This window comes from Rhincodon typus, chromosome 15, assembly GCF_021869965.1.
Source record: "Rhincodon typus isolate 14 chromosome 15, sRhiTyp1.1, whole genome shotgun sequence".
NCBI classification, from domain to species: Eukaryota; Metazoa; Chordata; class Chondrichthyes; order Orectolobiformes; family Rhincodontidae; genus Rhincodon; species Rhincodon typus.
In genome coordinates, this window is record NC_063346.1 from 52,843,735 (window position 1) to 52,871,533 (window position 27,799).

Here is a 27,799-nt window from a genome sequence, read left to right on the forward strand (position 1 = left end):
CACCTGCCCCCATACCTCCTCCCTCACCCCCATCCCAGGCCCCAAGAAGACTTTCCACATCAAGCAGATGTTCACCTGCACATCTGCTAATGTGGTATACTGCATCCGCTGTACCCGTTGTGGCCTCCTCTACATCGGGGAAACCAAGCGGAAACTTGGGGACCACTTTGCAGAACACCTACGCTCAGTTCGCAATAAACAACTGCACCTCCCAGTCGCGAACCATTTCAACTCTCCCATTCCTCAGACGACATGTCCATCCTGGGCCTCCTGCAGTGCCACAACGATGCCACCCGAAGGTTGCAGGAACAGCAACTCATATTCCGCTTGGGAACCCTGCAGCCCAATGGTATCAATGTAGATTTTACAAGCTTCAAAATCTCCCCTCCCCCTACCGCATCCCAAAATCAGCCCAGCTCGTCCCCGCCTCCCTAACCTGTTCTTCCTCCCACCTCAAGCCACACCCCCATTTCCTACCTACTAACCTCATCCCGCCCCCTTGACCTGTCCGTCCTCCCTACCTCCCCACCTACACTTGCCTTCAATGGCTCCATTCCCGCCTCTTTGACCTGTCTGTTTCCTCTCCACCTATTTTCTCCTCTCTCCCTTTTAATTTCAGAACCCCCTTCCCCTCCCCTATTTCTGAAGAAGGGACTCGGCCCAAAACATCAGCCTTCCTGCTCCTCTGATGCTGCTTGGCCTGCTGTGTTCATCCAGCTCTACACCCTGTTATCTCAGATTTTCCAGCATCTGCAGTTCCTACTATCTCTGATACAATTGGAGTAAGTGTTCAGAATTTGGGAGCCTAGAGGAGTAGGTTGCCTGTTTCTGTTGATGATGGGAAGCTGGATTACCAAGAAACCTCAATATATTCTTTCTTGTCCATCTGAAACAAGAGCTGGATTTATTCCCATGAGTTTGCTTCACTGTTTAGTAATATCAGGACTGAGCTTCTACCTCAATTCAATTTTGCCAGCCTGGTTCCATGTCAAGGTCCTTGCTGTCCAAAAATCTATTGATTTCAGTTTTGAGTGCACTAACTTAGCATCCACAGGATTCTGCAGTAGAGAGTTTCAAAGAAAACAGAGAATCTGGTGCAATGGAGGCTGTGGTAAGTAAATCATTGATTCTATGTTTGGCAGTCACACCCAGGTAAAGTATGAAGTGTTTTTCCCACACTCAGTGCTAACAATAAAACAGCTCTTTTTCAGTGTATTGCTGCTGACATGTGACCTGTGGGTTTATTAGTGCCTGCTGACTCTGTTGGTAGCAATGCATTCATTGTATACATTTTAAAGTAAGAAGTGGGCAACTATTTCAATAGCAATTGAAGCAGGAGAAAATAAGTGTAACATTTGAGTGATGTGGGCAGGTTCATCTTTTGACCTTGAGGATTTAAGCATATCTTATATTCCAATCCTTGTTGCAGGAAAACACACTCTTGCGCAAGCAAATGACTGACCTGCAGCTGGAGTTGGGAGAGAAGGTGCAACTTCTGGCTGAACTGGAGCAACATCTCAAAGATGTCCTTCAGGAGAAGACTGAAAGGGAGGAGAGGCTGAATAAACGGCTTAGGGATTGCCATTTAGCTCTGGCCAAGCAGCCCACACCATCAGTTAAGGTAAAAACAATTCTGCTGAGCTCAGCAAGGGATGGTGATATTGGCTTGGAATGTTTACAGAAAGAAGCAGGAAAAGGCTGAGTCGGACATTGCTGGTTGACTGTGTTTATTGTACACCTCCACCTTCCAGTTGGAGCAACGTGAAGCGCACATGCAGAAACATCGCTGAACTGTGCTATCGTTGCACACCAATGGATCAAGAGCTGCTCCCTGTCGCACAGATGGCACTGTTGATATAGTCACTGTCCATTCAGTGTGTATAAATAAACCATCTCACACTTCTGGGGAACTTGGCTAAGATAGATTTCTCTTCTTTCTTCCTCATAATAGGAAAATAACTGAAGCAAGATACCAGCTTTGCTCTACAGCTCAGCTGCACATCATATGTAGACCCATTCTAGTCTAGGGATGCCTGTCACCAGTAACTGACATCATTGAGTCCCTTTGTGCATTCACAGGCAGCCAATTGCTGTCTTGGTGTTTGAAAAGGAAGAGGTACACTAAAGGAAGGAGTAGAGGAGGAAAACTGAGAGGTAAAGTGTGAGAGCGGTTGGGTGTGGTAGGGAACGGCAAGGTCGATGAGGGTGGGGGTTGTCAGGGCAGGAGGAAGGCTAAGAGAGAGGATTGAGAATATGGTAGTGTTTCCCTTCTAGATGTATGCTTTCCTGTCTTTCAATCTCTATCTGCAATGGGCTCTGATTGGCTTCAGACTTGGTTCTCTTTCTTTCACGTTTTCTCAATTTGTTGACACCACAGCTCAAGGTGCTGCACTCTCTACACTGTCCACAGCAGCAGCCGCAATGACTAAACCAGTGTGCAGACTGGACCCTTGAATGCATTATTAATGTCGGTTAGGGAAAGTTATATTGATTCACAGACGAGGGCAATGCTTGCCTTTATTGCCCATTCCTAATTGTTCAGATGGTAGTTAAGAGTCAACCACGTTTCTGTGGATCTAGAGTCACATGTAGGTTTGACCAGATAAGGATAGCAGTTTCCTTCCCTAAAAGACATTAGTGAATCAGAGGGTTCACCACTGACAATCACCAATGGATTCGTGGTCCTTATTAAATCCAGATTTTTATTAAATTCAAATTCCACTATCTGCCAGGGCAGGATTTGAACCTGGGTCCCAGAACCCTACCTGAATCTCTGGTTTAACAGTCCAGTGATAATGCCACTGGGCCATCACTTCCCCAAGTGTTTCTCTCTCTGCCTGAGGACAGGAGGCTGAAATACAGGCAGTGCTGATAACTGAAGAGTGCAATAACTGAGAGCCCCACTTACCCTAATTTGCCTCCAGCTGGGTTATGAGGAAAGAATGAGAACCAGAGTACTGAGTGTGGGTGCAAGCATGGCATGTAAATATCCATTGCCATAAGCTCATCCAAGGGTTTGAGCTTCCAACAAATTATTTGGTTCTTGGCAAAGTGGGAGCTTTGGTTTACAGGCACTTTTTAGAAAACATTGAAAACTTCATTGCACAACAAAGACTTTTAATTGGCCAGGCATTTATGGTTTTGAAAGGGAGATTCTGCTTCTGGTTTATAAGGAGAGGTCGCTTCAGAAAGAAATTCCATTTGTGCAAGACCTCTTGTGATCTAAGGATGCCCTGAAGTGCTTTCATAGCATTTTATTTTATTTCAGTGAAGAGCGGTCACTGGTGTATGGGGAAATGAAGCTGCCGGTTTTCAGTCTATAAACTATGGCAAGCTGACATCATTTAATGACCAGATCGTTTGATTTCATAATGTTTATAGAGGGGTAAATACTATATAGGATGCCAGGGAAAACTACAGTATTTTTCTATAAAATGTCACCCTGTGTTAACATGCAGGTCCTCGATTTTAATCTGTCATCTCCCTGAGCATTGCACTTAGTGTCACCCTGGATTATTAGTTCAAATCTCTGGAATTGGACTTGAGCCCACACCTTCTTACCCAGGATAGAGTTCTACTACTAAACCATATCTAAACTGCCTCCTTGATCTCCATAGCCCTGAGATTTCCACCACCCATGTGCACACTGAGGTCTCCTTTTTTTTTGTCTTCATGTGGTTTTAGGCAAGTCTCAATAGATAATGAACTTTATCAAAAGGCTTTTCAATAAAATAGAAATGGAAGGAGGCATTGAGTAATGACCTGATTTTGTCTAGACTTGACTTTTGGGAGGTGTCTGACTTTCTCAATGCCTTAACTCACCACAAACCCCTATGGCTATGGGATGTTTGTTCATTCTTTTTTCTTTAATTGTTGTTACTGCTGGAGGCATTTTTCAACCCGTTGTAATTCTTGTGCCTCCATCTCCACCACCATCCTCCCATCAATTCAAGTTTTTCTGTTTTGAGAAATCATTGGGTTGAGACAACCTCTTGTTGCTAAATGCTAATGAGATCAGTGTAATTGTGCCAAACTCTAACCTGCAGTTTATGGTTGTTAACTAGTGACATCAGTTAAGTGTTTCCATCTGAAAATATTTTTTTGTCTTCTTCCTCTTGTTCACCCTCTCCCATTAATCCTTCCGTTCTCATCCTGTTGATCAAGAGGCTTTTGTGCTAGTTTTAGGCCTTTCACAATTTCAATAGTATGTAAGATCTGTTTGCAGCTGAAAGTTCTCCACCCTTTTGGAGTTTGAACTGTTCTGCCACCTTGTCGGGGTGGGGTGATACAAGTGCTTTGACATGATTCTGCATTTGGTGAACGTATGAAATGAACTTTATTTTTAAATAGTATATTACCAAAAAGGTGGAAGTGGAGTCATCCAGGACAAAGCAGGATTTAGAAGAAGCTCAGGCCAGGAATCAATACCTTCAGGAACAAATAGCTATCCAGAGGCGCCTGCTGGCTGACCAGGAACAGCAGCTTCAGGACTCCTGGCGAACATCAGCCCAACTCCAAGCTCAGGCAAGTCAAAAGCAGCATCTGTTCTCTTCCAATAACATTCATGAAACTTTAGCAACTGGTTACATCTAGTTGGTTCCAGCACTAATGTGGCTCATCTTGAACTTTAGTCATTAACATGCAAAATTACGCAGTTACCTCATTAATCTCACCAGTAGGGTCAATAGTATTCAGTATACTAACTTGGAATTTATTTGTTAGTTTGATGCCTCTTCTGCGCTATATTACATTGCATAGGAAGTTTTAAACCTGACAATGACATTTCTGAACTACAGATCATGATGTACGAAGCAGAACTTGAGCGGACACGTGGTGAAATGCTTGAAACACTTCAGGCAATGGAGGATGAGAAGAACCAGGCCATTGAAGAGGTCTTCCTGCAAGCCCGGTCTGAAATGAAGACTGTACATGAGAACCTGAATGGTAGGTGATGCAGAAGAGGCAATGTATGGAGTTTCTACGAAGAATAGGTATTTAATGGTTTCTGTGGGGAAAAAGACGGTAGTAAGCAGTGTGACATGTATTAGCCCATTCAAGGCTGTTTGCATTGGGTGGGAGACTCTTGAAGGACTTGAATAAACCGGATGGAACTTGTGTTTTTATGAGCAAGAACAGATTAGAATGGGAGCACGTCAGGAGGGTAGAGAGTGAGAGCTCATTGTGAGCTCAGCCTAATGTCTTTCAGTGCTGAAGAGTTTGCCACTGGGTTGAACTTTTGATGCTTCCCTACAGGTGTTCGAATGAACCTTCTGTCTATCCAGCCAGCCCTAAAGACATTAACCAGTGATTACAACTGCTTGAAAAATCACGTCCGGGATTTTCCATGTCTGCTGCAGGATGCAGTCAACCAGACGAAGAGGGAGGTGAGATCAAATTGCTTTGCCATTGAAGTATTGTAACGCTCACTAAGGGGTAGAGTGAGTGGACTGGGGAGTCTCAGTAAAACTGATATCAACATTGTGATCAGGATCATACCTGATAGTTCATGCATCCTGAGCATGATGTGAGGACAGACCATGTTTGCATTCTGCCTGTTGTGGTGGTAATGTTTTAGTAGAACAGCCATACTTCTATTTGGCTACACCACTTGGTGAAGGAGTGCATGTTAATCTACTTGTGTACTGATGGGCTGCCAAATTTTTTTTTTTTTAACTTTTACAACAGTGACTACATATCAAAAGTACTTTGGCTGAAAATTGCTTTGGAGTATCCTGAGTTTATGAATGGTGCTAGATGAGTGCAAGATTTGCTTTCTCTTTCTAGATTTACCAGGCAGTGGAGGAAGCGCAGAAAACAAATCAGGATCTGCTGCGCAAGTATAAACGAGAGATGCAGCTGCGGAAGAAGTGCCACAACGAACTGGTACGACTACGAGGTGAGTTTGTCCTTGATGTACTTGGAGAGACCATTGTTCAGTAGATCTCCTGGAGCTGAGAGATGCCAATAGGAAACAAGGGAATGACTATCGTAGTTGCTGTAGAGAAGAGACGTGATCATTAAGAGCTGACTTCACTACTTTTACGGCCTTATTCCATGTATTTGCCTCTTCTCTTCTGCTGTTTCTTTAGGGAATATCCGTGTACTGTGCAGAGTTCGGCCGATAACTCCAGAGGATGGCACAGGGCTTGACACGAGAAATATTATTTCCTTTGACAGTGATGACGATGGAGTTCTGTATGTGTCACACCGTGGCAAAACCACCATGTTTGAGTTGGACAAGGTTTTCCAACCACATGCATTGCAGTCAGAGGTAAGTAATTGCAGCATGAGGGCTGCTCTGTGATCCAGTTAGTCACTGGGTTCTTGTGCAAGGCTGTTAAGATCGGAATTGCAGTGTGAAAGGAAAGAAAAGCCAAGGTCCATTAAGTTGACCTTCTACTAATATGGTCAAATGATACAACAATGGAGTTATGGACTAATGCAGTCATTTTTATCAATATTTCTGGGTTTACTGCTGAGTAAATGCAAAGAAAACCTCAATACATAAATACTTAAGTTTGATGAACATGGAGCAGGAGAAGGCCGCTTGAACTTGCTTTGCCATTCAATGATCTGTTTACTTCACATTCCACTCTACCCCCAATAACCTTTCTCTCCCCGCCTCTTTATCATCAAGGATGTACTGACTTAAATGGTCAAAGACTGTTTCCGCCACCTTGTTTTGAGGAAGAAATCTAATGACTCATGATCCTCTGACAGAAAATTTCCCTGCATCATGCTATCAAATGGGTGACCCCTTGTTTTGAAACAGTGGCTAGTGGATCAGCATTTCAGCTATGATCCCCCATCTAGTATGAACTTATCTCCCTCTGTCTATTTCCTGACCACCAGGGGCATGTATAGCAATATTTTGACTGACATTGTTTCCATTGTTTCCTGTCAGGTCTTTGTGAGGAATTAGTTCAAGTTTCTCAAGTATTTGGTATCTAACCTTTTGCTTTAACTGTTGTGTTTTTTTAATCTTGTGTTCAATCTAAACTCTGCAATTGTAATAACAGAATTGCCTTCAATCCCTTCGGGCAGCATCAACTATAATTCTTCTGTGTGCAAAATGACAACCCAATTTGCTCTCAACAGTTTTTTACATTTTAAAATAATTCATAGACAGCTAAGCCTTTTAAATATTCCTGACAGTAGTGAGATGCTGTGTAAATGCAAATCTTTACACAGACATAATTTTGTAAATTTCATTAGAAACATTGCAAATGACTGAGTCAGCATACGCTGCACAAAAGTAAACTTGCCTGCGCCAGTCAAAGATCTAACCTATTCCCAATACTGCTCAGGCTCTTGCTAAGTGAGCTGGATGGGTTAGTTGTTCCTGAATCTGTTGTTTCTTTGCCCTTGAGTTCATTCACTTCTGGTCAAATTGTCTAGACCTTCCTACCATTGTGCACCGTTCTGTTTCATCCTGGGTCTTTGTGAGTTAATATCCAACTCACCCAAGCTGACTGAGGTTCTTCTAAATGTAGGTTCGAGTGTCTCAAGCCAAGAAATGGGAAAAACAGACTGACTGCCCTGCACTGTTAATGTCCAGACTTCAGTGTTGGTCAAAATTTGAAGCCACTGTCAAAATTCCAAATGTTCCTTTTATCTTTTTACTTTTAACCCTCAGGTATTCCAGGAAGTCCAGGCCCTCATAACATCTTGCATTGATGGGTACAATGTCTGTATATTTGCATATGGACAAACTGGTTCTGGCAAGACATACACCATGGAGGTAGGCCTTTTAACAGCTGTCTTGTGTTTTAGTTTTAAAGTGATGAACCCATTAATGGAGTAAACAAATTTTGACTGTTACAGATATTTTGTGGGGAAAGCAGTTTGTGAGTTTATGTATCAAATGGAATTATTAAAATTAGTCAGATGCTCCACATTAATCCAATTCACATCCTTTCCAAAATCTGCAGTGCTACAGTAGCTGATGTGAATGTGAAAGATCAGAATATCATGTGGCTTCACTTAACCAGCTGTAACTTTAATCTCCTACTATGATCCACACAGGAACTAAAATTTGTCAGAACTTGCTAATAGTCTCGGTTACACTTTGGCAGAATTCTGCAATTTTTAGCTAAGCGTCCTTTTTTAAAAGGTGTTCGGGCTCTTGCACTAACAGGAGCATCAAAATAAACAAAGTCTTGGACAGCAGTCTTTGCAGTATGTCTCATGTTGTCTGGCTCAACAATGTCCATCTTTCATGAGTGTAAGTTATTTTAGAAAATGTAGGTTACCGTTTGATTGTGGCATTTCTTTGTTTCTGCACTTTCCCTTTTCTGCAGTTTGTTTTTTGCAGTAAATTCCACTCAATCTATGGGGCATAGAAAGCTGGTTTTTCTTTCTAGCAGAGTTTGCAAAGGCATTAAACATTGATGAGGAACTTTAATTTCACTAGGGTTCTCCTGAAGACCCTGGAATTAACCAGCGGGCTCTGAGGCTCTTGTTTGGTGAAGTAGCAGAGAGGTCGGCAGATTGGGATCTGACTATTACTGTCAGCATGGCCGAGATCTACAATGAAACACTCAGGTACGTGCAACTTTATGCCTTTATTGGTGGTAGTTTTGGCCCCTACCTTGCAATGGAAAAGTGCTAACCATGTGTTCGCACGTTGACGTGTAGGGATGATCTGTGGATGTTTCTGCTAATAGTAGTATTTTCTCTTTTTATAGAGACCTGCTGGGGTCTGACCCCCAGAAGATTGAGGATCTAACTATGAGGTTACTAATACTTGCACTCTGGTGGGAGGTGCATGGGTGGTGGTTGGTAGACTGCTTTAGCATGGCTGTAGAGCTGACTGTTCCTTAATATAAAGAAAGTCTCTGGATCTGTATTAATTCACACTTTACAAATTGTACAGCTGCATCCTCTGTGTCTGATCCTTGCTGTTCTTAAAAGTAGACCTTGCCCCCAGCTCCTTCCTTCAATATTTGGCTCAGTTGTCTGTACCTGCAGCATAGTGATTGGAACCTTGGGTCATGGAATCTCTCGATGGTTCACCGTTCTAATACCTCCGCTACCAAATGATTGGAAAGTGCAATGTGCAGATCATGTTACGTCTTGAGTGAAGTACAAGACCACACAAAATGGGGGATAAATGCTTAACATTACTGACGGGGTGTTTTTGGGAACCACAGCAGGATTCGCATCAACTGAGCCCTTTTTAATGACCCTGAAGAGAGATTCTTCTCCTCCTCCTCTTTTCTCTCCACAGAAGATTGGTGATCTTCTCCATGTGGGATCCTTAGTTAGTTGTTGAGAGACATTCACTCATCTTGAAGTCTGGTGCTGTGTTTGCAGATATCTATTTTCCTGTAAAGGTCAGTGGATATTTGTAAGGAGCAGGGATCCTGGCTTCCCCTCTACCAAGCCTCAAACTCAAGCAAACTGTGTAGTTCTCCTATTGAGCTCAGCTGTCAGTGCAGAAAGCACACCCCAAACCTGATGGCACCTTCCTGGTCTCTGGTTTCATCCCATTACTGAATGGTGCTCCCCTTTTCACTGATACGGGAGAATCCCAATCTGAACAGTTTCATTATCCTTGGAACTGCCGCAATGATTTTGCTATTTTCTTCAACTAGGTCCAGCTGAAAGATGAGAGGTTTCTGAAATGTCTATTCTCTCTTCAACCTGCATCCTCTCCTGTGGCTGCGTTAAACTTGATTTTCAAATTTCAGCATTTCTTTTTGCCATGGATATCTGAAGGTGTTCAAAATGGGAATGGATCATTCCAAGGCTTGTGTGGGCTAATCATGGGACTAAAATGGATGGGTTATTGTTGATACCTTGCTGCTTCTGTAACTGTGTTGCTTGTTTGCAGATACCTTTTTGTTTCATAACCAACTGTTTCCCCCAATACTGCAATCTATTTCGATACTGACCTGGTTGGATGGCCATTCAGCTCAGTATCAGTGGAGATGTGGTCAACTACTTTGTGAATTTTCAAAACAAAAGAATTTTTGAAAGCAGTGGTTGGGAGCCGTCAAAGTTACCGCTCCATTATGAAGAGAATCCGAGCCATGTAGGTTAGATGTGGAGTAAAACTTGCTGTACGTTATCTCATCAAATACTTTCTGTGTGTTACAATGCGGAAAGTAGTTTCCTGATATTCATATGATCACAGCGGTGGTGATAACAGTCAAATAGTTCAACATTATGTTTATTCATCTTTGAAGGAATTCGAATCACCAAAGCAACTTCTTCAGAATTGATTTTATTCAGTAATTTGAAGGAAATTATATTTTTCACACTTTATTTGTAGAAATGTAGGTTTGGTTTTCTTGTGAACAAAAATTGCAGTTGAATTGTTTGACAAAGGAGGGGAGCTTTTTTGGAAAGAAATGAACATTTTAATGGATGCCTTTCAAAATGTAACCAGGACAAAATTTGATTCTTGAGCAGTGTGCCCACCTTCTGAAAATTTAGTGATGACGTCTTCTGGACTTTGTAACTTTTATGGATTCCTGAGCTGAACCGAGTCAATTGGCTACTTGATGATCAACTGCTTTTTACATGGGGCTGTTGACCTTCTGCCTAACACGTTCAAATCAGAGTCTTTAGGTTATGACTGCAGGGCTTCGATCTAATGGTTCAGAAGGTTCACCAGGCTGATCCTGCAATGAGGAGATTGCCCTATGAAGAAAGGTTGACCAGATTTATACTTCATGAAGTGTAAAAGAATGAGATCTTACTGAAATATGTAAGTTTCTGAGAGGATGCTCGCTTCTGAAGTGTAATCTAGATCTGGTGGAAATGGTTTAAAAGTCCAGAATCTCCATTTGAATAGCGAGAAGTCTCCTCTTTCACGGAGTCCTTGGTCTTTGGGATTCCCTTCCACAGAAAGTAGTAGAAACTAAGTAAAGGCTGAGTTAGACAGATTTTTGATTGACAAGGCAATTGGGCGATATACTTAATGGATTGTAACAGAATGCCAATCTGCTCAATCTTTTCTTGGAAGACAACCCCTTCATCGCAGGAATCAGCCTGGTGAACCTTCTGAGCCATGAGATCAAACCCCTGCAGTTGTAACCTAATAAAGACTGATTTGAATGTGTTACCACTGAGGCAGAGGGTGAACAGCCCCATGTAAAGTGATTGCTGGAGTGGAGTTAACACCACAGTCAGAATAGTTTCAATCTTATTGAATGATACAGTTGGCATGATGAGCCCAATGGCTTACTTATGCACCTATTAGTTCTGATTTTTCTAACTTCTCCTCCATGAAACGGCCCCTTCTACACCATATCTTTTTATTTCTAAGTGCGCACTTAGATTATTTCAAACAATAATCTTTTGAATTCCATTTTAAAATTCCACTTTTCTGAGTTCAGAATTCCACGTAACTGCTGCACCCACAGTCTCCCTGCTGTCTGGTGTTTGCTGCTGCTCTGTGGCTTTTGATGTTGTCTGCCCCTTCTTGTGGTCATACGTTTGGTGCTGAGGCAATTCGATGGACACTGATGCTCGATCTGTTGTTGAGGCCACAAGATCCAACTTGTTGCTTTCTTTGCAGGAACCTGTTGGCCAAGGACCCCAGTGAAAAGTTGGAGATAAAGCTGAGCCCTGATGGTAGTGGCCAGCTCTATGTCCCAGGCCTGATTCAGATCAGGGTACAGAGTGTGGATGACATCAATAAGGTGAGGTACCCCCACCCTCAAATGATCTGTTCTGGTGTGGGAAGCGGGACTGAATAGATTTGCAGCAAAATAACTTGGACATTTATCTTAATCTAGTATTACCTTAATCTGGATTGTATACTTACTGTTGCACAGGAATGTTGATCTTTTTGATTTCTGGGCAACCAGCACAATTTCCCCAGAAAAAACATTTTGTGTAAGGTTCTGAAAGAAAGCAAAGAAAAGTTTGATTCTTTCACAAACTCGGTGTGTTCTAAAGTGCAGTACTCTGAAGAGTGGTCACTGTTGTAACTTAGGAAATGGAACCTCAGTTTTTGCTTTAAGATAATGACTAGGTAATCTGTTTTGGTGATGTTGCATAGATGCATAACATTTGAGCAGGACACGTGTGCAGTCAACAATGTCATGTAATCTTTTAAAACCAACCTGACAGAGTAGACAGGACCTCGGTTTAACGTTTAATCTGAAAGGTAGTGCTCGTGTCAGTGCAACATCCTTGGTGCTGTGCTGGAGCATTAGCCTTGATTATGGTGATGAGGCCACTGAGCAACTATATGTTTGCTTTAGGCATGTTGCATATTATGGTGTCTGAAGAATCTATTGCGATTTAGTTATTAAAACTGGATTTTTTTTTTTTTTTTTTTTTTTTTTTTTTTGGAAAAAGTCAGACAGTGGAGCAACAAACATCCTCAAAGCAGTAGTTCCTGAAGTGTGACTTTGAGAAATCTAGATCTTTATGTGAATGGGACACTGAGGGGCCTCATTCTGTTTTATCAGGTTTTTGAACTTGGACGTGTGAATCGTGCGACAGATTTCACAAATGTGAATGAGCGCAGCTCCCGCTCTCATGCTCTGCTTATAGTTTCCGTCACTGGGATAAACCTCACCTCTGGAGTCAGAACAACAGGTAGGATCTGCACATACCACAGAATTAGTGACCCCATTGAGATTTTTGGTGTTAGTGTGAGCAAGTATTTTATACATTTAGTGACTTTGTTCTGTTTAATTTTCTCGTGTTTATCCAGGGATCTTGAACAGTCGGAACTCAAATGTATTCCTCACATTTCTGCCCAGATGTCATTTCCTTTCCATTTTAAAGAAGTAATCAGCGTTATAAACAGAGGAATTGAGAGAGGAGGATAAATCAGAACTGTCTCTCTAATCTACCACCTTGATAATCACTTAATATAATGATGAGAGCTGCTCACAAATTCTAACCATGGCCGAACAGTAATGGAAAGACCGTGCTTTGTAGTTTGGTTGGAGCATAATGCTTTAATCACCAGAAGTGTTATGGCACAGGAGGTGGCCACTCAGCCCATCATGCCCACAGTGGCTGGTTAAATGAGCATCGTTGCCTAGTGCCAATCTCCTACCTTTTTCGCCCCATATCCTTGTACACTATTTCTATCCTATTAGTCATCTAATGCTGTCTTGAATACCTTAATTGAACCTGCTACAACTACACATCCTGGCAATTAATTCTATACCCTAACTAGTTGCTTTGTAAAAAGTTTTTCCTCACTTCACACCTGCTTCTTTTGCACATCACTTCAAATAATAAATCTATAGTAATCTAACAAAAAAAAACTATGGCAGCTTGATGATATGGTACAGAACATTTTAATTCATTCACAGGAAGTGGATACTGCCCGTAAGCTAATCTGTTATTGCCCACCCCAAATTGGCCTTGAGGTGATAGTGAGCTCCCTTCCTAAACTGTTGCACTCGATGATACTCGCCCTGTTATTGCAGATTCCAGGATTTTGTTGTAGCAGTGAAGGACTGGCAATGTAGTTCCAAGCCAGGATAGTGTGTGGCTTGGAAGGTGGCATTTCCAGGCATCCACTACCTTTGCTTTTCTGGGTGGTGGAAACCACAAGTTTAGAAGTGCTATTGAAAGAACCTTGGCATCTGCTACAGCGCATCTTATGTATGGTGCACACTGATGCTACTGTGTACCAGTGGTGGAGGGAGCAAATGTTTAAAATGATGGATGAATGCAGATCACATCAAGAGCATCTGTTAATAAAAATATTTTATCGACCAATTTGAATTTGGCTCCTGGTAACTGGGCCACTAATTGATCCCTCTTTTTATTTGGTGTTGTGACTTGAGTTTTTTCAATGTCTCAAAACGCATTTAAATTTGCTTTTTTTTCAGGTAAATTAAACCTGGTGGACTTGGCTGGGTCCGAGCGTGTTGGTAAATCTGGTGCAGAGGGCCCCCGGCTGAGAGAAGCCCAGAATATTAACAAGTCTTTGTTGGCTCTTGGTGATGTTATCTGTGCACTGCGCTCCAAACAACCATACATTCCTTTCCGTAATTCCAAATTGACCTACCTGCTGCAAGACTCCCTCAGTGGGGACAGCAAAACTCTAATGATGGTCCAGGTGAGATTCCTTTCTGCCTCACTCTGTCAGAGTGTTTCTCAGGCATGGATTTACTGAAGTTCCAATACGGGGCAGGGCGGGGGGGGGGAGTTATATCTTTGTGCATCAGATACTAGTGGAAATGGTTGGGGGGAGGTACAGGGTAGGCACAGAGAGAGATTGCTGCTTTGCATTGCTATGTAAGTTGAAAGAGTGAGAGTCGTTGTCTGCATTGGATATACTTGGAAAGAATATAAGCTGAACTCAAAGATAAACCAGTAGTTTATCATATCAAGGTAAACCAGTAGTTGAAAACCTAGCCTTGTTCTGCTGCTGGATGATTTTGCTAATGTTGGATTTTTTGTTTTTGTATCTTTACACACTTCCCTTGGGGAAAATTGATGTATGTAGTGGAATGATCCATAGCACTACATAATAAATAGGCTGTAGGCTAAATAACACTGAGCATGATGTGAACAGGGCTATAACAGTATTCCAGTTGGTTGATACTGATTAGTCTGGTACCCACAGCCCATGTTAACAAAGCAGTACCAGATAGAAGTATCCTGCTGCAACTCAAAGCTCGGAGCTATAGCTTGCAGTAGGTAGCTTCGTGACAAAAGAGCAAGAACTTGCTTTATCATGACTGCTGGAAATATTTCTGGGTACCTCGCATGGGATCATGTTGTGCACCTACTGTGTTATGTTGGAATTATTTTTATTCACTCCTGGGATGTGGGCATCATTGCCCTTGATGGTGGTGAACTCCCTTGAACCATTGTCGTAAGTCAAGATGGTGCATGGCTTGAAGGGGAACTTTCTGGTGCTGGTGTTTCCATGTATCTGCTCTGCTTGTTCTTCTAGCTGCTACCGAGCATCAGTGGTGGAGGGAGTGAATATTTCTGGATGTGGTGCCAATTACATGGGCTGCTTTGTCATGGATGGTGTCAAGCTTCTTGAGTATTGGGGCTGCACTTATCCAGGCAAGTGGCGAGTATTCCATCCCACTCCTGACTTGTGCCTTTGTAGATGACAGGTTTTATGGAGTCAGGAGGTGAGTTAATTGCTGTTGGATTCCTAGCCTCTGACCTGCTCTCTCAAACAGTATTTATATGGGCTAGTCCTGTTCAGTATCTGGTCAGTGGTAATCCCAGACTATTGGTAGTGGGGGATATGGTGATGGTAACGCTATTGAATTTCAACGGGCAATGGTTAGATTCTTTGTTCATGAAAATGGTCACTGCATTACACTTGAGTGGCATGACTGTCACTTGCCACTTGTCAGTCCAAACCTGGATATTGTTCAGGTCTTACCACATTTGGACACGGACTGTTTCACTACCTGAGCAGCTGTTGTGCTCACTGCAATATATTGTAATCAGCATTTAAATGAATAACCAGGTTATATCACCATGTCAGTTTTGGTTGAGGGAGAAATGTCCAAGAAGCTAGGAGAATTTCTTTATTCTTTGAGTAGTGGGGTTTTAAAAATGTTTGCCTGAAGCACCAAAACAAATTTAATGTCTCATCCAAAGCATGAGTGTTCCAATAACAGAATTCCCTCAGTGTGACATTAGAGTTATATTACATTATATTACATTAGAGTTTGCACAGATGATTTTCTGTCTTGGATGAGAGACAAGATGACAAAACCAAGAGTTGAAAGAAATAATAGAGTAACTGTGGGAGTTGATGATGAATGTTTACATGGATTTTCTATTCTAAAGAAGCTGTCTCCCATCCTTTTCTGATTTCTGCAGGTATCTCCAATGGAGAAAAATGTCAATGAGACTGTTTGCTCGCTCAAGTTTGCACAGAGAGTGCGCTCAGTGGAACTGGGGACTATGGTACGAAGAGCCGAAAATCAGCACTGTTCCAGCCGCCAAGACTATGAGGTAATGAACGTTTCACCGCCTAACCTTCTCTGGGCACAGGGTGTATTTATACCCTGGGAGGCTGTTGCTTCCTTTCTACACAGTTAAATTCATGCTTCTCCAGACTGTGTTCTTCTTTTGCCACCTTGGACACCAGTGAAAAGCTTGTCATTTTCACTAATTCCGGTGGCTTAATATCTGCTTTGTGTCTCCATAAACAGAATGGACAGGTACCACCTGCTCAGAACATTTGCAGTTGGATCAAGACCTCTTTACTGATCTGTGCCCCATTGTTTTGGCTGTGTGGCTTATCATTCTGAGATCACACTCCTCCTCCTGCTTTGGTTAGATACCTTCAGCATCAAGCCTGCTAAAATTGCTGGATTTCTCTTGAACTCAATCCGTGGGTTGTTCCAGCACTATTTGTGGAGTGCACACACATCGCTCACTTATCCTTCCCAAGTAAAGTCCACCAAATATGAGCGGATAGTTTATTTGTTCGTGGGACATGGGGTTCACTAGCTGGGTCAGCATTTATCACCCATTCTTAACTGTCCTTGAAGTGAAATTTCATTCCCCATCAGAATTTTTGATTTGCATTGATATGCTGAATCTGAAATTGGCATAAATGGAAAAACTATTCTTTTCTCTTTTGTAGCACTGATTTTTTAATTAATTTGTTTTTATTGCATTCCCTCCCTCCCACCCCCCCCACCCAACCATCAACATTTTTCGTATATTTTTACATATTCTTATCCTCATAGAGATGGCAAACTTCAACTCATTAGAAATGGTTAGTTTAAAAAAAAGTTTCCTTTACTTTTTCATGCTGCTTAGTCTTCCAAGATACAATCCATTACCTGTGTGAAAGTGGCAGGTCAAGGTAACGCCTGCAACACAGCTTTCTTAACACTTCAGATCAGGAAGCAACCATTCACTTATCAGTTAAATCCATTCATTTCAAACAAAATATTCAATAGCGTGTCATGTAGTATGCTATATTGCCAGTGATGCTCAGTGTACTGGTGCAGCACAGGATCCTAGTTGCTAGTGATTGCCTTGAGAGTATGTTTCACGTGGGGAATAGGATACCTCAAAATCTGACTGTGTATTTTTGATCACAGTCAGAGACCCCGTCTGCAGCTGCCCAACAAGGACGGCTTAATATCAGCCATTCAGGAGGGAGCGTAGTGGGAAAAACCACAGCAGGGAAAAGACGACTAATGGCATCAGGTATGGAAATGGATGCAACTTGTTTAAACCATTATCATAGACAACATGGAATATATGTGTTAGATAGGATGGTGATCAGTTTCAATCCACATTGAGGCAATGCTCTGTTATGTCAGTATAAAAGTGCTATGCTGCAAACCAGATGAGGTCCCAACACAACCAGTTCCAGGATCCTGGTCTAATTCTCAAATATATCTCCCACACACTGAGATAATCACAGTCAGCCAGTCACGTTGGAGATTCCCAGAAACCATAGGTCTTCAGACACACAATATTTATTGTTGTCATTTTCCCTTAAATGTAGGATTGGAATAGATTGTTTGACTTATTCTATTTTGAAGAGGGATTTTATATTTCCCTTCACTGCCCACCTTGGGACAAGAGAAACAGTTACACTTGAGTTGAATTAGTAATGTCAGCAGTCTGTCTACTCCATCTGTTCAGTTCTCTAACAAGTATGAATGTGAATTAGATTGCAATAGCTTTTTAATGAAAGGAGTTACCTCAATTATTTAAAATTGGAATGAATATGTCTCCAACTATATGGAAATTCACTATCCCACCATTTACTATGCAGAGTGAGCTGGGCATCAGGAGATTGATTGATTCAATTATAGGAGATGGACAAATTTTTAATCCGTGATAGGTTATGGAGAACAAGCTGAAGAAAATGGAGTTGAGGTGACAATGAGATCAGCCACAATCGTAATAAATGGTAGAGCAGGCTTGAGTGCCTGAATTGCCTACTCATAGGTTATATTCTAATAAATCATGCAAGCTAATCTTTTTGCTTATCAAAGAGGCTCACTTGACCTTGGTATGGATCACATTGTGAATTAGATCCATGTGCTTCAACAGATTCTGATCTGTTATCCTGATTGGAGGAAAAGTGAGTCCTCAGCATAAATGCTGGATGGTTGATATTACAGGATCAGTTTGAGGAAGAGGAAAGCAGCCTTGGAGCAAGCTGCATTTTGGTGCTAAACCTCTGTCCTATGAGTTAAATGTTTTGAAGTGTCATCTCCCCCATCAGATGGGCTTACGCTATTCTAATTATGCTGTCCGTTCTTTCCTTTCCCTTCAATAGATGCTTGTGAAATAGATTTGGTAAATATCCAATGTCACAAAGAAGAGGAGGTAGTAGAAATGTCCTTGCATGCGCTCGCTCATGCTGTCTCTCTCTCGCGCTATTGTTTCCCCATTTATTGTTCTAAGGAAGTGGAAGGAGGAGGATCTTGTCTTCCTCCTTTTGTTTCCATTCTTAAAAAAAATACTATGTTTAGATGTGGAGAAAGAGTGCCTTCTTGGGATGCCTTCTAAATATAGTCTGAGGTTAGTTTAGCCTATATACGTATCACATACAACTCTTAATAAATTACAGCTCCAAGAGACCCCAGAAGAAAAAATGTCAGCAAGGAGAAATGGATTTACGAGCACAGAATACTGGAACTGACTTTTTTTCTAGACTCCTCTAAAGGTTTAGATATTTTTTTAATTAACCTGTTCAGAAATGTTATGATACATCTCTGGAACAGGTAGGACTTGAACTTGGGCCTTTAAATTCAGAGGCAAGGACACTGCCTCCAGCCCTAATCTACACCTTTTTTTATGAGTAGTATCTACAAACAACACAGCTGCTATAGCAATGATGACTGGTTAGATATGATGTCTGTGCAGGATCTATCAACACTTGTCTTGCTGTCTTGGCATGAGATGTCCATTCTTCTTGTGGGAAATGTATTTGCAATTGTGAAAACAGCTGGACAAATTGTAGAGTAGTGACTGTGCAAACCTTTGCCATATGTCACTGTCACTGCCACTGCCTTCCCCTACCACAGGCTCACTGATACTGGATCCAAAACTCTAAGAATTCTGTTGCTAACAATGCTGTTAGACCACATGAACTGCAGTGGTTCATGAAGGTGGCTCACTAACACCTTCTCTGGGGCAGTATGGGTGATTCAAAACAGTGTCTCCTCTACGCCTGGTTGGGATCCTCTTTGTGCAGCACAGCACCTTTTTTATTGCACCCCCCCCCCCACCTCCAACAACATCCTATGTTATCCAAGCTTCATTTTTAGTTTCCTGCAGAAGAGAAGTCAGATCCAGTATTCTGTGTTAGTAAATCTACTTCTCCATGCTGACAACACGTTTTCTTCTGGGGTCTCTTAGATCTGCACTAGAAGGAAAATAGAACCCAAGAGTTGTTAAGTATTTTTGTCTCTTATGCAAAGCCAATATAGAACCTCTTAGTTTAGGGTGTTGAGTATTAGTTTTAGTAGACATTTAATATATTGCTAAGCTTTGTTTAACTTTTATATTCCTTAATGTATTGGATGTCATTCTGCTAATCTATACACATTCTTGTTTAGGTGAAGTAAACCATCGACCAGCTGCACTGCCTGCACTCTGAGGTCACCTGGAGTAGTGGAAAACCAGGGACTGGTGGCCTGTCCCAAAGCTGAGCACCTCAACACAATCCAGATTATAGGCCAATGTCTGTACATTTATATACAGCCTGTTTTAAAAAGATGACACACAAGAGTTCATTACTTATTTTTTATATATATAAAAATTTTTATATTGTCTACCTTTTTTAAACCTGTCATTTGATATCCAAATGTTGGTGTTCAATGAGTTCCAGTTCAAATACATTGTCCTTTTTATTTTACATTAAATCTGTTCACTGCCATTAACCTTTGTCCTGCAAACTTTGGCCGTTTGCTGTCAAGGGTCGAGCCAGTGTGTTACGTATACAATTCAAGGTTACGCTGAGGTGTTGAGCGCATTGATTGTGTACAAAAATTGGGGAGACTGTTAGGAATGCCACGATTTAAAAGCATTGGTGCCTTTTCTCCATTCCTCTTCCCACCTCCATCCTAATGCCACATGGAGAAGATGATGCAGATTGTTTGCATCAGTGTCTCTGGAAGAAAATAGTTCAGAATTACCTTTATTTCCCCCAAGTGTTCAAGATAAACCTCACTGCTACCCTGAGATTAACCTGTACAGGGTGACCAGTCAGGGCAAGAACTGGAGATTAATTCAAGAGTCTCCATCCTTGGAAGAGGACTGAAGTGATGTGTTGAGATGGAATAATGAGGTAAGAAATGAATCTTACTATTATCAAAATAATTTAGATCTTTGGAATAGGATCAATGGAGAATGTTAGAAATTTCCAGCTCACTTTTTAATTGAGTTAGTATGACCTCTTTAAATCTGCAGTTTCTCCCTTAGCAAGTTATATTTATTTAATAAATAATGAACAAAAGTCTCATAAACCCAAAGAATATTTTTCCATAACTTGTTTTCAAAAGCTGCTTTACTGTTCCACAAAGGATGCTCTCATTTTGGATCCTAAACCACACAAGCTTCACAAATCAGTGTTGCAGGCTGAGGACACTGGACCTGATTTTTATTTTCTTGCCAAAGCGGTTTTCTTTACACATCCCATTCGGATGTGTAAAATCTGCGTAAGATCCTGTTGTAAGAGTACTTGTCTTGATGTAAAGTCAAAGTCAATCTGTTGAGAACTGACGTGTCTCTGAAGTTCAGAGTGTTTTTAAATTTAATGTACATAGTTGTTCCAATATGCAATTTCCAGATGGAAAAGTTTTGCTGTCTAAGGCAGCTTGTTTCTGTTATGCTTAGCATGCACTGTCTTGTTTTACAGTTTAGTGTCTTTAATGTTGTTATGAGATATTAGTACTTGGATGGGAATGAGCAGGGAAGCCCAGAAAGAGAACTTCCAGCACTGGTGTTACTCAGGCAAATCAGTCTGTTTTGGTAATGAATGTTCATTATGCTCAGGGTGACAGTGTGTTCAGAAATTTAGTATTAACACTTTTGGTGGGCCATTTTGGTCCTTTGAGCAATGATCAGATTCTCAATAATGTAATGTCAAAAGTATCCAATGTGTTGCCTGCCTCTTGAATTTCAAATAAATTTTTTAAAAAATACTGTAGTTTGTGCTTATCTCAGTAAATTGTTTAGTATGTGAATGAACTGTATTGCAAGACTAAACTGTACATTTTTCTTTCTGTATCTAGGGGAACAGTTTAGATAAGGCAAAGATGCTGTTTGAGCCTTTCAAATCACTTTTTTTATTGAAGTCAGTTAAAAAATGTACATAGAAAATAACAGCATCTATACATAGCACGGACACTGAAGCACAAACTGAACTTTTAAATAGAATTTGATAAGACTTGGTGTTAAATAATGATTCTGTCTCCAGACCCAGAATATGAAGTATACAGCTTGTTTAGTGCAATACTATTCTCGGAGGACAGAGTAAAGATCAACTGATCTTGCATTGCCCTGTTGCATTTCCCAAAAAAAGTACCAATAACTAGTGAGTTATTGAATGAGTATCCAGGAGACATATTCTCAAATACAGTTGAGCTCACAAGGCCACCAAGGTAGCTTGTTGCAATATACCTGTTCAGTGTTCGAGAGCCCCAAACATTTCACAGGTTACTTTAACAAGGTCTGGGAGGCCAAATTTTGTTAAAAAGCACAACAGGAACTGTCTATTTGAGGTCAGGATTTTTTTTAAAATCTGAAGTAAGAGGAAAAGACCTCCAATGCCAGTATTAATCACAGATCAGGAGGAAAGATTAAAAATGAGCAATCCTCAACAAGTAAAGTTAACAGCAAGAACAACTTACTCTTGAAATTACCAGTGGACAGTTCATAGCATTTACAAAGTAACTTCAATACAAGATCCATTACAACACAAAGAGCAAAAAAGGTCTTAACAGTAGATCCTGTTTCATAGCAGCTACAAGTTCAAGGAGAAAATCCCAATGTGTTCTGATTATATTTAAACCAAAAGGCAGATGGATCTCACCATTTAGCTGCAGACCAAAGGCCACAGACACAATAACTTTTGTAGTAATCAGTAGTGCCAGTGAGGTTGAAGTGAAATTCAATTTATGGAAAACAAAGATACTTACTTTGTAACATGTTAACTATGCAAAACATGTCACTACAATCTCTATTCCTGACACACTGACTAACAGGCAGGTAATTGAAGGAATCAGTTTCCTTTGCTCTTCTGTCATAAATACTGAGAGGGAAGAACTAAATCTCTACAGCATTACAACAAAAACATTCAAGGCGCACCTTGGCCAATTCATGTTCAAAATTCTAGACTTCAGTGAACTTAAATGTAATCCATTTGGAAAGAACTTGGACTTTGGATCATTTGTTGGCAGCATCTGCAACAGGATGTCAAATCATCAGAGAACCTGGTCATTCAAAAGCTGCCATCAGAAGTTGCAGTTCACGAAAAGCGCTGCCTTGACGGCCGGGCAATCCTGCTTTACTCTGAAGTATCGGAAGCAGGTTTTTTAACTGCTTATAACAGAGCTTACATTTCTGGTGCCTGAGAAAGGAAGGGGAAAAGAAATCAAAGCACTAAGATTTAAACAATTTTCAGTTTGTTTCACTTTCCTCTTTTTCTAAAAGTTCTGGAAATACTGAACAAGTTTAGCAGCATACAAGTTGAAATTAACATATCAACAGGAGGTGGCAATTCAGTGAGATCATGGCTCATCGGTAGACATCTGCCTTAATACCTCTGCTTAACAAAAGTTTCAGATTTCAAAAGCATCAACTATTTCCACAGATGCTGCCAGACCTGAGTATTTCCAGCATCTTATTTTTATTTCGGCTTTGTTTGATAGATTGATCCATCTGCCCACTTTAGTGAGAGGAAATTATTGTTTTTGCTGAAATATTCAACTGTAATGTACTATCACCATTTTTTTGTTCTACAAGCAAAAGATGCTCTCAATGTCCTTTGAACTTGACAAATCACTGAGAAAATTGAATTAGGTCCAAAATGTAAACGACACTTGGTTTATTACTAATGTGCAAACCGTGACTGAACCACCATGGTTGGGGGACAATTTGTGTTGCCCTGCCATTAACTTTGAGAGAACATCTCCCAATGAAGTTGCTGTATTCACACCTAAATTGCCACAGGAAGTTAACAGTGCAGTTATCCTTTTGACAGTTATCATGTTAATAATATAAAACCTTTTTGAGACATGAGGAGCAATTCATTTGTATAGGGATGATTACAACATGATTTCTCTGCCACAAACTATTGCTGCAAGTGATCATAATGTTATTTTAAGAAATACATATAGGGATAATGGGATTAGGTTAGATATTTTCCAGTCAACCTGTTCTGACATGTTACTACACATCTCTACAGCAGGTGAAACTTGATCCTTGGCCTCCTGGCTCAGATATAGGACCAGTACCACTGCACAAGAGCAGGCTTAGAAAGTCCTTTGGGATTGGTTAACTTTCTTCCACTTCACTCCAAATTTGCAAATTCTGAGATAATTAGGTTAGGTCATTCATGGAGAAAATCTGGCCATCAAGTCTGTGTGCCTGTACATTATATGAACAGCATATTTAAGAATATTTGCCCATAAAAAGGTCACAAGGGGAAATCTAACAGACTAAGTCCAGTGGAAAAGTTAGATACAAAATCAATACTTCATGAAGTACTAAGGAGTTTAGAGAAAAGGCAGTGAAGTAGGACTGTGCCATGCTACCAGAAGGGTGAAACAAGCTAAATTTATTGGTCTGATGAATCCCTTTCTCCTCCCTAAGTAATGTGGACTGATGGTTTAACAATAAGTTGAACTGGTTCACACAAAAATATGGAGAAACTCAGGAAGTCTAGCAGCATCTGTGGAGAGAGAAAACCGAGTTAACATACTTTCAAAGAAGGGTCATTGAACTTAAGAGTTTCTCCATAAATTTCTGTTTGTGTGCACTTAATATCTCCAGTATCAACAGTTCCTACTTTAACAATAAGCAGCCCAGACTAATAATATTGTGTAAAGGGATAGTGGACCCATTTCCCATAAATGGACTACCACACAAATGGTATGAACTAAGATACTCTGAACATGACAACAAACAAAACATTTGGCAAGAGTCATGGCATTATCTATATTGTGTACAGCAGTCACTGACCTTTCTTCACGTGTTATGTCAACCCCAATAGAGGGTGGTGTCACTAGATTGTCTGCCATTAAGGGTCCAAATCGCTGCAAGATCAACTTAAGGGAAGTATAACCAGTCTGCACATAGCTACAAGAGGAGAAAAAGTGATCAAAGCTGAAAACATAAATTAAGCTTGAGAAGGACTACTTATTTATTTGATCTTGGAAATTTATGCTATTTCATCAAATGATTAAAAAAATTCTGTTTTTACATTTTTCAAGGGAAAGAATATTTGTGCTCAAATGTAGGACTACCATACATCAAATGTCAGCATCAAGCACTCTAGAATAACCATCAGAAAGCCTGGACCGAATTGTGGGGTGTATACTCTATATTAACCAGTCTTGGATGAGCAGCCCCGTTGCATCAGTGCAACATTCTTCAAATATCCGCAGCTTCACACAGGAAGAGTTGTCAGCTTAGTGTGTGGTGGACAACATGGGATACAGATTCCAAATTCATTTCACAGGAAGAATTTAAGAGTGCGATATTCTATTCAATTCAAATCACCAGATGGCATAAAATACCCAACTCAATGTCAGAGCTTTTGATGCCAACAGTGGGATTGAAAACAAGAGATGAATTTTTCAAATAGGTCAATCCAGTGCAGTTCATGTGGGATATAACACGACATCATTTTCTTCCCAGTTAACTCCAACAACTAAGAAACATGCTCCCGTGTGGTTTTAATTCATGGTCAAATGTCACCCAGTTGCTCTACTGTGTCGACAGGTGACTGTCTGTGGAAAAACTCTGGTTTCTGCACACATTCACCAATTCACACACTTACAAGCACACCAGCACCCAAAGACTGAAAGCACAACAATCATTTCAAGGTATCAGTTTCATATGAACATACAAATCAGAAGCAGGAGGCAACCATTCAACCCTTCAAGGCTGCTCCACCATTCAACAAGATCATGGCTAATCTGATTGTAACATCAAATCCATATTCATGCATGATGATCTGATGTTTCAAACCATAGCTCAACAAGAATTATCCACCTCTCTTTTAAAGAAAAATAAAGATTCTGCTTCCACCACCTTTTCAGGGAGAGAGTGCCAAAGACTCTCAACCCTCAGAGGGAGAATTTGACCTAATCTCTTTTTTAAACAGGGGAAGTAGTTCCAGGTTCTCCCATATGAGAAAGAAAATCGTTTTTGACACGTATCGTGTCAAGACCCTTAAATTTTATATGCTTCAATCAAGTCACCTCTAAACCCCAGCAACTGCAACTTTAGGCTGTCCAATCTTTCCTCATAAGACCATGTATCCATTCTAGATCTAGTCTAGTAGTAAAGTCTGGTAAACCTTCTTTGAAATGCTTCCGATACATTTACATCATTCTTTAAATCAGGCAACCAATACCATGTACAGTACTCCCGATGCAGTCTACCAGTGCCCTGTATTACTGAAGCATAACCTTCAAACTTTTGTATTAAATTCTCCTCACAATAAATAATAACAGTCTATAGTCTTCCTAGTTACTTGCTGTACCTGCAGACTAACCTTTGTGACATCAGCAAATTTGGGAATGATACCCTTTGCTCTGAGCCATTTATTTAAATTGCAAACAGTTGAGGTTCCAGCACCAATGCCTGTGGCACAACACTTATTACTTCTTGTCAACTTGAAAAAGACCCATTTATACTTACTCTCTGCTTTCTGCTATCCAGTCAATCTTCTACCTACGCTTATATACACCTTCTACACCATGAGCTTTTATTTTGAGCAATAACTTTTGATGTAGCACCTCATCCAATGCTTTTGGGAATGTAGGTACAGTACATCCACTGTTGCCCTTTATCCACTGCATATTACCTCAACTCCAACAGATTGGTTAACATGATTTCCCTTTCACAAAACCAGGTTGACCCTGCCTGATTACCTTGAATTTATCCAGTATCCTGTTATAAATTCTTTAACAATAGCTTCTAATATCTTCCCTATGGCAGATCTTAAGTTAACTGGCTTGTAGTTTCCCCGTTTTTATTCTCTCTCCCCTTTGCATATCCACGCACACTGTCACAAACTCTGTAACAAACAATTCTTTCAATCAGTTTTGACATCATATAGAATGCACAAGTGGAAGGGATTGCAGTACTGTGGTTTTTGCTAGAGTATTTAAGTTAGTTTTTATTTTTATCAAATTTGAGAAGAGTACATGGTCATCAATACTATAAAAATGAACCACCACTTCTAGTACTGATGCCCCCATCACAACGCCCCCATCACAACACTCCACATCCCACATGAAATGAAATGAAATGAAATGACTGCTGACCTCTCATATTTGCTCTGCAACAGTTTGTCAATCTGAGGAATAATTGAAGGGCACAAGTCAAGTTTCCACAAGGCTCTGAAACAAAAGACATGGTATCAGTCACTGCTGGGGGATCATTTTGGCAGATAGAGCACTGGTATCAATAATTCTTTTATGCAAAGTGTCAATTCATTTATTAAAATACAGCTAGCAATCTTGAATCTCAGAAGAAACATCATCTCCTCCTTGATGAGTATTTCAAAGATGTTCTCTTCGGTCCTGAAAGAGGGCCAGCAAAAAATGCAGGACAAGGTACAAGAAAGCAAAGGGTTGCAACATGGTTCATTCAGGAATAATTAGAAGGCATTTATTCAGTTTGTTAATAGTTTAGTTAATTTGTTCACTGTTAGAGTTAGATAAATAAATTGTTACTTGTTGTTTGTACAGTGAGTGTCAGAGATTTATTTTATTTAACCACTAGAAAGTTGCTGAAAGGTAGCTTACACCACTTTTCACACACCTTGTACAGATTAGAGGGCGAAGTGCTCCTCTTTGGGCATTTCAGTTTTAGCTCTTGGGGGTGTCAACCTCTGTTTTATAACTATAAATATTGATGTTTTGTAAATAGTCCACATTACAGAAGAAGCTGGAGGTCTTAAAAAAAAAAGCGGATAAATCTCCAGGATCTGATCAAATATATCTCAGAATGTTGTGGAGAGCTGCCAGAAGACTGGAGGGTGGCTAACATTGTGCCTTTATTTAAGAAAGGCTGCAAGGAGAAGACTGGGAACTATAGACCAGTGAATCTGATGTCAGTGGCGGGTAAGTTGTTGGAGGGGATTCTGATAAATGACACCAAAATTGGTGGTATAATAGACAGTGAAGAAGGTTATCTAAAATTACAAAGGGATCTTGATCAATTGGGCCAAGGAATGGCAGATGGAGTTTAATTTGGATAAAGGTGAGGCGTGGCATTTTGGTAAGATGAACAACGGCAGGACTTACAGTTAATGGTAGGGCCCTGGGGAATGCTGTCGAAGAGGGGTTCAGGTAGATAGTTGCGTCACAGTAGACAGGGTGGTAAAGGCAGCATTTGGCATGCTTCCCTTTATTGTTCAGACCATGGAGTATAGGGGTTTGATTGTTGCAGTTGTACAGGATGTTGTTGAGGCACTGTGGTGGTCTGATTCCTCTGCTATGGAAAGGAGACTATTAAATTGGAGACAGTGCAGAAAGGATTTACAAGGATGTTACTGCAACTGGAGGGCTTGAGTTAAAAGGAGAGGCTGGATAGGCTGGGACTTTTTTCACTGGAGCACAGGAGGTTGAGAGGTGGTCTTATAGCAGTTTATAAGACTATGAGGGGCATAGATAAT

At 40.7% G+C, this 27,799-nt stretch overlaps 2 protein-coding genes across 9 annotated transcripts in view; one reads left to right on the forward strand and one right to left on the reverse strand.

The window, feature by feature from the left end:
• Positions 1-21,089, forward strand: part of kifc3 (kinesin family member C3) — a 48,446-nt gene extending 27,357 nt beyond the window's left edge. For 3 of the 5 annotated variants that reach the window (XM_020509817.2, XM_020509819.2, XM_048605812.1), the window contains 15 exons: positions 1,430-1,621; positions 4,351-4,524; positions 4,797-4,944; positions 5,254-5,384; positions 5,785-5,896; positions 6,090-6,271; positions 7,637-7,741; positions 8,414-8,544; positions 8,688-8,735; positions 11,528-11,651; positions 12,429-12,558; positions 13,815-14,044; positions 15,784-15,918; positions 17,022-17,130; positions 19,503-21,089. In XM_020509817.2, coding sequence (XP_020365406.1) covers positions 1,430-1,621; positions 4,351-4,524; positions 4,797-4,944; positions 5,254-5,384; positions 5,785-5,896; positions 6,090-6,271; positions 7,637-7,741; positions 8,414-8,544; positions 8,688-8,735; positions 11,528-11,651; positions 12,429-12,558; positions 13,815-14,044; positions 15,784-15,918; positions 17,022-17,130; positions 19,503-19,543 — 1,992 coding nt within the window. In that variant the 3' untranslated portion in view covers positions 19,544-21,089. The remainder of the gene's footprint in view (positions 1-1,429; positions 1,622-4,350; positions 4,525-4,796; positions 4,945-5,253; positions 5,385-5,784; positions 5,897-6,089; positions 6,272-7,636; positions 7,742-8,413; positions 8,545-8,687; positions 8,736-11,527; positions 11,652-12,428; positions 12,559-13,814; positions 14,045-15,783; positions 15,919-17,021; positions 17,131-19,502) is intronic. The other 2 variants (XM_020509820.2, XM_020509818.2) reach the window with 2 other exon arrangements.
• A 120-nt stretch (positions 21,090-21,209) lies between these two features.
• Positions 21,210-27,799, reverse strand: part of katnb1 (katanin p80 (WD repeat containing) subunit B 1) — a 58,085-nt gene continuing 51,495 nt past the window's right edge. For 3 of the 4 annotated variants that reach the window (XM_048605815.1, XM_048605813.1, XM_020509816.2), the window contains 3 exons: positions 26,445-26,519; positions 24,130-24,246; positions 21,210-22,516 (listed from right to left, as the gene is read on the reverse strand). In XM_048605815.1, coding sequence (XP_048461772.1) covers positions 22,384-22,516; positions 24,130-24,246; positions 26,445-26,519 — 325 coding nt within the window. In that variant the 3' untranslated portion in view covers positions 21,210-22,383. Of the gene's footprint in view, positions 22,517-22,560; positions 23,840-24,129; positions 24,247-26,444; positions 26,520-27,799 lie in introns of those variants that run through there. The other variant, XM_048605814.1, reaches the window with a different exon arrangement.